Here is a 12620-nt window from a genome sequence, read left to right on the forward strand (position 1 = left end):
CAGGTGCCTTTCTTTATCCCGCTCATTTTGCTCAGCCAGTTCCATTTTCATCCCCATCTGACTTGAGGATTGATACAGAAACTGCTGGACTAAGACCAGCTAATGGTTGCTGAACGCTACATGCGCTGGACACTGCACCAAACATTTTCCATGCATTCTCATTTAATCAGCCACAGCCCCATGAACAGCGTGCTGTTATTACACCCATTTACAGGCAAAGCTGGAACATAACGGGGTAAAATTACCTGCCCATAGTTATATGGCGAGTAGTCAGTGAAGCTAATGACCTGAACCACAGACACTCCAGAAATCAGTTCAGTTGTGCCCCAAGACACAAGTTACGTCTGTTTCCCCAATGTGAGAGCTTGTTTAAACAAAAACAAAAACTGCTTTAAGGGGTAAATGAACGCTGTATATATCAGCATTTAATATTTATACATAAGAACTGTCCCCTTTCCAATTCTCTTCCAATGATTCCTATTAAATGAAGAAAGTTCCAGTTTGGTGGCAGGAAGACTTTAGCACACACACTTTGGCACACTCATCACTTGTTAAACTTTCTTCAGAGCCCTCCAGAAGACATGAGACCTAGCTAGAATTTAATAATATTTTGTTTTCATTGTGTTTGTTTGTTTTAAATTTGACGCAGAGAGAGCACAAGTAGGCAGAGCAGCAGGCAGAGAGAAGGAGAAGCAGGCTCTCCACTAAGCAGGGACTCCAACACGGACCTTGATCCCAGTACCCTGGGGTCGTGACCTGAGCCAAAGGCAGCTGCTTAACCGACTGAGCCACCCAGAAGCCCCTTCACTGTGCATTATTTAAGGTACTTTCTAGTTACGGCAAGTAACAAGGCTTTTCCATTTCCAACAGTGAAATTGAGTTGTTTTTTTTTTTTTTTAAGATTTTATTTATTTTAGAGAGAGAGAAAGAAACAAAAGCAGAATCCCCACTGAGCATGAAGCCCAAAGGGGGTCTCAATCTCAGGAACCAGAGATTGTGACCTGAACTATAAGGTAGACACTTAACAGTGAACCACCCAGGCACTCCAAATTAAGTTTGCTTTAAAAATAGTATTTCAGGGGTGCCTGGGTAGCTCAGTTGGTTAAGGGTCTGCCTTCAGCTCTGGTCATGATCCCAGGGTCCTGGGATGGAGCCCTGCATTGGGCTCCCTGCTCAGCCGGGAGCCCACTTCTCCCTCTCCCTCTGCCCCTCCCCTTGCTTGTGCACGTGTGTACTCTCTCTTGTAAATAAATTCTTTTAAAAAAATATATTTCAACTTTTAAAATAGCTGATTGCCCAAAAGATTTTCAAACTAAATAGAAGTAGAGGCAGTATTCTAGTACTAAAACCATGGTAGGGGTATGCACACATTCAGAGCCCAGGAAACATAAGGAAAGCCATTACACCAAGGCTGGAATCAACAAATGACTGAAAGGCTACCAACACTGACCACTCTGGTCCAGTCTCTCCAAACAATTCTAAAAATAGCAGGGTTTCCCCACACAGGATGTGGTCATGCTTACCACCTCCCATCCCCACCTTCTTATCCAAGAAGAAAAGCTATGTGCTAGTCAACAGAAAAAAGTCAAACCTCTCACATGACCTTGCTCCTTCTGTCATCTGTAGCTGGAAAGCTGCACACTTCCTTAGTCATGGAACTCTCTAGAACCCACAGAAGGCAGCTGAAGCTAAAGAATCTACTCTCCTTTAAATACCAGGACCTTTAAACACCTTAGGGTCTTCAAACAATTAAAAAGAAGTTATTTAGTGATCCCCGTGTGGTTAGGCCCTGCTCTCCAATGAAGAGATATAGTGGTTTTCAAGGATACGCTGGAGAAACAGAACACTACCAACTGTGCAATGATTAATGAGTAATGAGATGTGAAGCTGTATTTGCCCCAATTTTACTTACAATGTTATCTGTAAGAAATAAACAGGTGAGGTATAAGGAAAATCACTCTGCAACCACCAAAAACATTAAGTGATATTAAAAGATACTAGCATTGCATCCTACAGAAATGCCAACACAAGAATACAAAGATGTAAAAAAGAACACTCAGTCAGCAGTGTTTAGAATCATGAAAAACCAAAAACAGGTATCAACAAATAAATGGGTAAATAAATACACCCAAATGATGGAATACTCTTCAACCATTAAAGAATGAGGTAGGATCTATAATTATGACACAGACAGCCATGACAATTTTTTAAAAAGTTGCAGGACACATATATTATGACCCCATTTCTATTTCTTAAAGAAAAGAGGGAGAATGTGTATTTCTTCATGAAAAGTTTGGAAACACATTTCCTTAGGGGAATGAGAATGAACGTTAGAAAACTGAGTGATAAGGCCAGAGGGAGAGAGACTTTTGTATTTAATTTTATATACTTCTATACTATTTGAAATCCTATGAGCAGGTATTAAACCCAAAACTTAAATATTGGTCATTATTAAATTATTAAAGCTAGTAGGCATTCACCTGAACTTTTTGAAGGAATTTAGGGATGAACTAGATAACTGTTGATCAAAATGAGGATAAGTCACCAAGGATAAGTGACCCTTAATCAAAAGGACTTTGAAGACTTAAAAATTATGAGAAAATTTTATTTCCATATTAGACAAACTAGTGGAATAAAAAGTAAAGATGAAGACCATCAAAGAGGTCATTCAGGGTTTTACTGATATTGTTAAGAATGGGGCTTAGAAAACAGGATAGAAACAAACCAGAAGGCCCAAGTGTGTGGCTCCCAAGGACAACAAAAGCAGAAACTGAGCAGCACAGAATTTTCATGTTTGTAGATGACACTAAAGACTTCCATGGTAATAATGTGCCAAGTTATTGGCGCCAAATTATAGGAAGATCTTGGGAATCGATGCAAATAGAAGGAAAAGTGGCAGATGAATGTTAAAATGAGCATATGGCCTGAAATCAGGCATGTAAAACAACTTCTCAGCTATCAGTTGTGACCAAAGAACAGGATCTCAGATCACTGTAAATGGACCCCTGAAGATGTGAGCCCAACACTGAGCTACAGATTAAAAGCAATGCTAAGTGTCTGGGGGGCCATCAAAACGAACACTAAAAAGAAAGAGACTAGTATCCTCCCCTCATAAAATTCTTCTTGTCATTTGTATCCTGCCCCTTCAACTACATAGAGAAAAGGAGTTAAACAAGACCAGTGGGTCTCAAATGCCAATCCCTGAATTGATCCAAAATTGACTCAAAATCACATAGGAGAGGCTTTTTTAAAAAATACAGATTCCCAGGCCATACCCACAGAGATTCTAATTCAATGCCTCTGAAAGGCTTCCAGGTGGTCCTGAAGTAAGGATCTGGTCAGGAAATCACCGGGCTGCTTCTCTCTAAATCTACTCACAGAAAGGAATTAAGAAAGCTTAACAATTAAAAAATCAATTCAAAAGAAAAGAAACCATGTGAGGAACTACCAAAAATAGATTATGATGATTCCTACACTTGCCCGTTAAATGAAGTAGAAAAGATCTGCAAAAGACAATTAGGATGACCTAAAGGAAGAAGCTTTAGCCTTGATCTGTGAAAAGCAGAGCTCAGAACCCTATCAAGTGCCCCCAGATTCCTCCACATAAGAGCAGGACCAGGGTAAACACTATCTCCATCAGCTATGGGTTTCCAGAATGCCCTCCTCACCCCCATCCTTCTGAAGCCCCAGGAGACGGTCAGGCTGTTTTGAAGCAGAGGTGAGATGGTAAATAAAAGCCACTGCTCGCATGTTCCTCTGGGTCCCAAACAAGTACTCCCACAAGTCTATCCTGATATCACTACTGAGGTCAGGAACCCCCTGGCTCATTTCTATCCACCACCTCTAACTCACTCCGCTACCCAGTCACATAGTCTAATTCAAATTCTAACCCCCTCATCTTCTACAGTACAAAAACCACATTTCACATTTCATCTACTGTCTCAGGAAAAAAAAAAACAAAACAAAAAACAAAAACAGGCAACCGGAACAGAAAACATGTTTCATTGCGGGATAAGGAGCAATTCAAAGTGAAACCTGCCATACGGTAGATTTCTCAGTTTTGATTCATCTTGCAATATAAGGTTTCTTAAACAATCACAGCCTTTGGGAACTGCTAGAAGTTTAGAGACTGAGTTTACCACTTCATGTAAGAAAGAAAGAGTCTGAGAAGTGAAATCTCTTACCCCACATCACCCATGTGGAGAATAGCACCTCCTGGGCTAGAACTGTTTCCCCTGAATCCTAGGCCAATCTCTCTTCTCTGCCAAGCTGCTTCCCAAAGATAATATTAATAAATTAGGTTTATTAACTTTAGGCACAGATTCTCCCATCTTTTCACTTCCTCCTCTTACACAAGAGGGTGGTGTTTCAAGATCATCCCAAGAAGACTACTCCATATAGAAGCTAAAGCATTTCAAAATGTGTTAAGGAATAAGAGGGGAGATGATGCCTTAAATCACCCATCATAAGCAAATAAAAAGAAAATGTGCCAAGCCCAGTTTATATCATAGACTGAACATCTGAAAAATGATATCCAGAGGCATCACTTAAATTTTCATTAGATTTTACCTAAGAAGTTGTTTTACTTCCTAATTTTCAAAAAATGTCAACTGAAACCACTGTTTTTCCCTAAACATTAGAGCTAAGTGTGAAAAACTTAGTTTATCATATTGAGTCTCACTGAAAGTTAAGTGAAATCCCACAACACTCCATCTGCATCAAATGTTCACAACCTGTGATTCTGCATCAATTTCTACTGTAAAAACAAAATACATATGTCAGTCTCCCAAGAGAGGAATTAGCAACAGAAACTGGGTATCTCTCCATTTCCCAACAAGAAATAGGAGGAAAAACCACATAAGCCCCTGAAGAGTTGAATCTCTTTACTTCATGCCTTGTCCCGGAAAAGGCAATGAATTTCCTACAATACTTAGCTATGCTATTCCTTGAAGAAACAAAATAAAATAAATCCAAAGACCAGATTCCAAAGGAGATCTACTGCACCCTCTCCCAGAACCACACCTGTCAGCTGGACAGCTAGTCCACACCAGTGAATACACAATAGGCCTTAGAACCTTCAACTCATTTCCCAAATATCACTCTCCAAGTGAAGTGAGGCACAGACCCCATCAAATCATTTGCTCACTTATTATACCAGTACTGATCACTACCCAGCCTCAGGAGACTCCCCTCATGGCAATAAGCCACATTATGCATGAGCTAGTTCCCTCCTGACCATTAGTTTGAGCTAGGAAGCATGCTACTTTGCTTTTCACCATGACTGTCACTAAAGCTTGCTATGTTAAAAGTGTTGCCAGAGGCCAGAGCAGCAGAACATTCCATGTAGTAATAAAATGCTAACAGAACTATAAACAACAACAAATTCTACATGCTATTTGTCTCTCGCTGAGCCTGCTCCTGGCATTAATCTTTTCAGCTAAGTACCCTCCACTGAAAGGTGGTGACCTTAGGAATACACAGAACTGGCTGACAGGAAGTCGAAAAACCTTAGTCTTGGCCCTGTAAGGAACATGAATATGACCAAGAGCAAGTTTTTTTTTTTTTTTTTAAATCAGTTTCTCACTGTTTACACTGAGTTAATGTCAGCTATCGATCTCACCAGCGTACCAGGCAGGAGAGCAACCACCTCTACTGCCTTTCTGCCATCTATCATCCCAAAACACATAACAGCAGCTCAGGTTCAAGCCGTACCATTTATGTTCTGCATAAATTGAAGGAATTAAAGAGCTACTATAAAAACACTGAAGATAAACATTAGTGGGGACCCTACAGCTTTTGCACTTGCTGTTCCCTCTACCAAGAACACACTTCCCTTACAGCTGGTTCTCCGCTGTCCGTCAGATCTCAGCACAAATGCGAAGAGAAGCCTTTCCTGAACACCTTCTCTATGGGAGCCAACCCTACCCTTGCTCCCAGTCACTCTGTCTCGTTCCCCAGAAATCACTCTCTTATAATATCGTGCTTACTTCTTGTTTACCTTTTTATTGTCTGTCTCCTCTATAAATCAGAGGAGCAGGAATCTGACCTACTTTTTACCACTGTTTCTCCAATACCCACACAAAGCTTGACACAGCAGATGATCAATAAAATTTATTCAAGAAAGAAAGGAAGTACGACTGCTCATCATTCTGTATCATTAGCACATGGCAGCAGCCACTATTAGCATAACTAGAGCCACCTGGATGCTTTCTTTTCATACAGGAAAAAAATGACAGAAAACATTTAAGATACAGTAGAAACTTAGTGCTCCTTTACTTACAATCTTGACTGAAAGCTACTATACTCACCTGCTGAGAAGTGGGCAATTTTAAGACTACAGGGAAAAGCCTTCCATCCTATTCTACCTAGTTCTTTGCAAATGGCTCTACTAAAATACTATTATTCAGCCACCTTGTCCCTGAGTAGTAGAGTAAGAGTACTTATGTAGGTTAGGAAAGATGTTTTTTTTTTTTTCTTTCAGTCTGCATGAGCTCAGTGCACGTAGGAAGGAGCAGATCAATGGACTACTGCTCTTTGTCCCCACTACACTCTGGAAAGACACATACTTCTTAGTTCAGAAAGCTAAGAAACAGCTAGCTATAATAATGTAAATTACAGGTATCATTTCCTACAAGCTGCATACTGGAAAAATTTCCACTAAGCTACTCACCAGGAAGTCTACATTCCACTTTAGAACAACCTGGCAGCACAACTCCTGGTGAAGGAGGAAACTGTGGCCATCTCCTCCTTTTGATGCCCCTCTGCCTTAGCCACCCAGCGAGAATCATGGTTCTTAGCCTAAAACCAAAGACTGGCAGAGCGATTCCTTTCTTCTTTAGGCAAGTAAATGGAGCAGGGTGAAAATGAACAGAGATCTGGCACTGTCCTCCCTTTGGCCTTTCACACCATAAGCAGGGTAAGATATGCTGCTTCCATCAGCTGCTTCTGATAAGCACAAAAGATTCAAGAACTGTGGCAGACTCATTCTGCTGTCCTAAAAGCAACCCATGTGACTCCTGCTTGAGAAGACACGCAAACACACTGAGTTAGAATGGAAACGTTAGAGTGAAAAGACAGAGAAAAGGGCTCAAGCCCCAAAGCAGAAGTGAATCAGGTGTGTAAGACGGGAGAAAACAGCCATCTCTAAGTAGGGGCTAAGTGGAGCGACCAAATTCTACACCAAGTACCCCAAGACTTCTCGCAGTCACATCTATTTAACTTGTGCTGATAATAATCTATTGCAGCTAAAGAAAGTCTAGCAAATTATTCAAAAAAAAAAAAAAATCCAGAGTTAGAATCTTTCAGGGTTTTGAGAAAATAGTATCTCATTTGACGGGGACATTCACTTTTCCAGGTTATATTTTCTCTGCCCACACACTTGCCAGTCTCATCCCAACTCAGGAAATATAAATCCACCTTCAGTTTTTCCATCATCCTCACTGCCTTTGCAGTAACAGAACAGCTCCAAAATGCTTGTGTCAACTTACTGCCCACTTCCTCCTTAAACACATTCCAGAACCAACTCTGTTTCTGTCCCTTTGCTCCCACTCTCAAAAGCAGACACAGTCTCTATCGTCACCATCATTTTTTTTAAACTGGTCAAATGCAAAGGCTTTTTACAACTTGATTTCTTTTTTTTTTTTTTAAGATTTTATTTATTTGAGAGAGAAAGTAAGAATAAGAGAGCATGAGGGGAAGAAGGTCAGAGGGAGAAGCAGACCCCCTGTGGAGCTGGAAGCCTGATGCAGAACTTGATCCTGGGACACCAGGATCATGACCTGAGAGGAAGGCAGTTGCTTAACCAACTGAGCCACCCAGGCGCCCTGCAACTTGACTTCTGAGTTCTTTCTTCTTTAACCTTAAAAAGAACACAGGACTTACTAGAATTAGAAGGTAGAGACTAGAAGAAACTTGCACCGATTTTTGCCCCCCAAAAGAGGAAGGACGATTCCTCTTCACGGCAGCAGAGCTCATACCTATACCGTTTCAGATCGGCAGCTCAGCCTGAGTCCAGACAATTATGGAGGGCTCCCCTGAAAAGCACAAGGCTGATTAGTCAGTGTTCCAGGTTCTACCCCTCTCCCTAAAGGCAGTAACTATTTTCCAATTCACAGGACTATTTCCTTCACAGTTTCCTGTCACAGAACTCCACTTTCATTTGTACAGTTCTTACAAAGCAGTTCCTAGAACCACGGGAAATGATTACTCTCCAGGAAAATACAACTTCGCTTAGCAGAAGAGCTTCACACAGAGCAATTTGCCAGTGGTCGATTCTTCATTCCAAACAAGGCTTCTGCTCCTGGCACAGATCTGCCTGTTGCCCTGCAGTTCACCTGGCTTCCCTCCCTTAAGCCCTACCACCAACTCACCCACCTATCCCTGCAATTTGGTCACAGAAAAGAATAGCAGAATAGACTTTTTGGTGGCTGAATTTTCTTGTGAGAGTGTGTGTGTGTGTGTTTAAATTTTTAATTTATTTGAGAGAGAGAGAGCACAAGCTGGGGAAGAGGCAGAGGAGTGAGAAAGATAGGCTCCCAGCGAGTAGTGAGCTGGATGCGGGGCTCAAGCCCAGGACCCTAGAATCACGACCCGAGCCAAAGGCAGATGCTTAACTGACTGAGCACCCCCCTAACCTGGTGCCCCACAAGGGCTGAATTTTAAAAGCTTCCTCCCAGATTCAAATGTGTCTTCAACACCACACTCCTATGCATATAATGACCATAAGCACCAAATGAAGTCACTCACCGCAATAACAGCTCCAGGATAAGACAAGGGGTAACATCTAATCTTTCCTCAACTTGATTACAGTCAGGTTCACTTTCCTGCAATTTTGTGGTCACGAATCACTGGCCCCACCCTCTACTAAAGTCATGCCCTGGAGGCAGAAGCAGCATAGCATGATGTCCAAGAGCACATGCTGTGGCAGACAGACCTGGGTTCAAGCCCCAGCTCTGGTCTTACTGCCAGTGAACGTGCCTGTCCTTGGGTGAACTTTCTTTCTAAACCTTAGATTACACATCTATAAACTGTAACCAATAATACTACCTACTTGTTAGGTTTTATAAGTGAGTGAATACAAACAAAATACTCAACACAAGACACGACCCTTAATAAGTGATTGTTGATATTGAGTATCCATGGGGGTAATCTGTGGGCACGGCCACCTCATAGAATCCAGATGCCCTGGAAGCCTTTAGCATTAATATAAGCAAAAATATATCCAGCCTCATTCCACTCCTACCCCACAAATGAGGGGGACCCTTAAGAAAAATTCAAGCCTTAGTGAAGGAAAAAATTCAGAAAGATCCACTCAATGGTGCCAATCCCACCACCCTACCACCAAGTGATGCTGTGCTCTTATGGTGAAGGGAAAGCTCAGTGCAAATGAAAAAACTAATGTAAAAGAAGCTACTCATGGGACAGATCAAGATTCAAAGAGGCAAAAATATGTGGACCTTGGAAATTCCCTTCTCCCTCAGCTTCTAATAAATTCTGACTTTCCATTTACACATAAAGGAAAAAGCAATACTGAAAACCCCGGGAATCTCACCTGGTGAGAATATTACTTAAGAAATGAATACATGAGAATTAGGCTGGAGAAAAAAAAAATCTCAAAAATTTACACACACAAGCTAAAGTACATTTTCACCCTGACAGACAATGAGCCAAGAAAACAGAATGTGTTTTAAACTTCCTGCAACTGCAAAAAAAAAAAAAGAAAAAAGAAAAGAAAAGAAAAAACAACTGTGGGAACTTTGAGAGAAAATGTATGTCATAAAGGATATTTGCTGTTCCAGAAGAAAGTTAGTATTGAGGTCTGAAATGTCCCAAAGTCTATTAGGTGTAGTGGGAAGGAAAGGACATGTTCCTGTTAACAGGAAAATCTGTTAACAACCAAGAAATGTCAAGTTCCAAGATCTGGGAGGGTTCAGGGGAGAACAGAGGTGACAAGGGATAAAGAGAATTTATACTACAAAACTACCAGGGAGCCAGAGGGTAAATTTTTAAAAAATTAGTCTGGCAGGGTTTTAAATTCAAAATTCAAGAATGTAGGGAGTGAGGGGATATAAAATCAGGCAGAATCTAGTGTTGGGGCAGTGGACTGGGAATCGGAACACTTGGGCCCCGGTCCTGGCCCCGTTCCAAGCCACCACGTGATGACCTTAGACAAGTCACTGCCCTCTTCAAACCAGTCTCCTTATGTTTAAGGGGTGAGGAAACAATAACGATCGCTAAAATTCCTACTGGCCTACTACTTAAGGGCCAAAAGGAGAGAGAGAATAAATAGTAAGAGCTTACAGGACTACACACTTAACAGAAGAAGTGGAGAGAAAAGGAATATGAGGGCCAAAGAGCGAGAAAACTTGGTAGTAAGTGAGCGAGCGTCAGTGGAAACGGAAAAGCTTCAAGATGGCCAAATGCGCTTAGTTTCAGGGAAGTGCGGATGTCAGGATCTCGAAAAGCTGCACACCGCTCAGCAGATGTCAAAATGGACAGAAGAACGGGGGGATGGGAAGGCAGATAGAAACTTAGGATCTCCGTTAATCAATCAAGTCACCGATCTGTCCTGGTAAACAGCAGGTCTGAGTGCCGCGACCACGGAAATCACTGCCACCCCTGGTGCCAGGGTGTCCGGGAAGCAAAGTACCAAGGGGATTCCGTGTTGGATACCGTCTAGGAATGGAATTCCAAGAATGGGTGAAAAGTAAGGAAAGAGAGGAAAGGGGATCTGGGAGACCATGCAGACTGGCGGAAGGGGAAGAGGAGCCAGCCACCCCGGAGGTGGGCGGTGGGGGTCAGTGTCCCAGGCCCCGCTCTCACCATCTTGACGATGCCCCGCTGCACGGTGGGGACCGCGGGTACCCCGGAGGTGCCGCCGCTCTGCGCGGAGGAGGCCATGTGTGGAGAAGGAAAGGCAGCAAATAAGACGGTGGGCCGGCTTGGAGCTGTCAGTGTGGGTGTCGGTGTTGGTGGGAGGCCGCCGCTGCAGTGAGCTGGCAAGCGACGGGTTTCGGGCAATGGACGGCACGGACTCTCCGGGCGCTCACGAGAGCAGCAGCGGGACTGGGAGCGAAAGAGGAGACGCGTTCTCCGCCGCCGCCACACGTTCTACTCGCCGCGCAAGCGTGCCAGAGCGCCACCGCCCTCTAGCCAATTAGCGCCTAGAGCCCGCCGGACCTCAAACCAATAGGCACCCTGCTAGCGGAGCCCCGCCCTTTAGTCAAATAAGGGGAGATATGCTCCAGGAAGCGCTGAAAGAGCTGATTTGCAGTGACGGGCTAAGTATAGGGCGGGACTTCCGGGGCAGCCGTAGTAGGTAGTGTCGGGAGGTGTAGTGGGAAGGAAAGGACACGTCAGCATCTGGCCGCGGGGCGCGGGGGGCCATGGGAGCCCCGAGGGCGGGGCCAGCCTCGCCCTCCGTTCTGGCCCCGCCTACTGCGCTCCGCCCCGCGGGCCACCGCGGAGCCCACGTGGACTGCGGCGGTCCTGAAGGGCTCACCCGGATTGGGGAGTGCGGATTGGGGAATCCGGAGCCATGAAGGCCAAGACCTGAAGGGTTCTCCGTACCGACTGCACACCTACTTCCGACATTTTACCTCCGCTAAAAGTGTGGGGAGAACTTGGAAAAGTCTGAGCATCGTGAAATCCACGGTTGTTGGCGCTGAGCGGCAACGCGGCCGGCCGCCCTCCTTGTCTTCGGGAGTGTGTGTGTCTCGCTCGTATTTGTGTCGCCGGTGTCTCGCACTTGTAAGGCTCTTGTTCGCTGGTAGGAGAAATGTCTCTTAGGGGGTGATGTGCCTTGTGCACGCGGGAGAATGACCCTCGTTTGGAGGCTCTTCCTAGTCACCGATGAAGTTGGGGAAAGCCTTGGTACCGACGCTCCCTGTTCCCGGAAGAGAGAGTCCCTAGACCGCTCGTGATGAGCCACGCCTCCCCCCAACCACCGCAACCCAGCCCTTACCCGGCCATAGTCTCTTTGAGATAGATTGGGGAAGCCGTGCAGAGCAAGGGCATACAAATGTTTAAATGAATGTTTGGAGACAGCTAATACTTGTCCTGTGCCCGCTATGTGGAGCCAAGAACCTTTCCTTTAAACCACTTGATCATCAAATCTGGCTCTAGGCTACAGACACCACTTCCCCTGTAGCTCTTTTGAGAAGAGGCTGTCTATGCTTCCACACTTTGCATATTCCAGGGTCAAGCTTCGGGGATCAGCATCTGCCTAGGTCCTTAATGCTGTCCCTTGCATCCCATTAATTTGCCACTCTCTTAAAACAACTTTGTAAAGGTTCATTCCACCTGATTTATACCACTATCTCATTAAGGTGGTTGTCTTCTCTGCCTCAACTGCCACCTTGTCATTGTTTGAAATCAACACCTGGTGAGAACTTCTCCACCCAGTGACCCTGAAGAACTTAAACATTTATGAACCTGGCTTGCCCAATACCCTGGAATCTGAGCTCCTTGACCTCATCTTCAGTAAACTTGACCTCTGTGCCAGTTTAGCCACCCTCTTCAGTACAGATGAAGTATGGCAATGGTTCCATAGCTGAAATTGTAAACTCCAGACCCTCCATTCTCTGGTCATAATCACTGACCTTTCTCTCTTCTCATTCAGT

General features: G+C 44.0%; 1 protein-coding gene across 1 annotated transcript in view; it reads right to left on the bottom strand.

Annotated features, from left to right (window-relative positions):
- Positions 1–11109, bottom strand: part of SND1 (staphylococcal nuclease and tudor domain containing 1) — a 413481-nt gene extending 402372 nt beyond the window's left edge. Inside the window, exon 1 of the mRNA XM_059396465.1 lies at positions 10822–11109. Within this exon, the coding sequence (XP_059252448.1) occupies positions 10822–10899 (78 nt within the window). The 5' untranslated portion in view covers positions 10900–11109. The remainder of the gene's footprint in view (positions 1–10821) is intronic.
- Positions 11110–12620: the final 1511 nt, after the last annotated feature.

The sequence above is a fragment of the Mustela nigripes genome, chromosome 4 (assembly GCF_022355385.1).
Source record: "Mustela nigripes isolate SB6536 chromosome 4, MUSNIG.SB6536, whole genome shotgun sequence".
NCBI lineage: Eukaryota > Metazoa > Chordata > Mammalia > Carnivora > Mustelidae > Mustela > Mustela nigripes.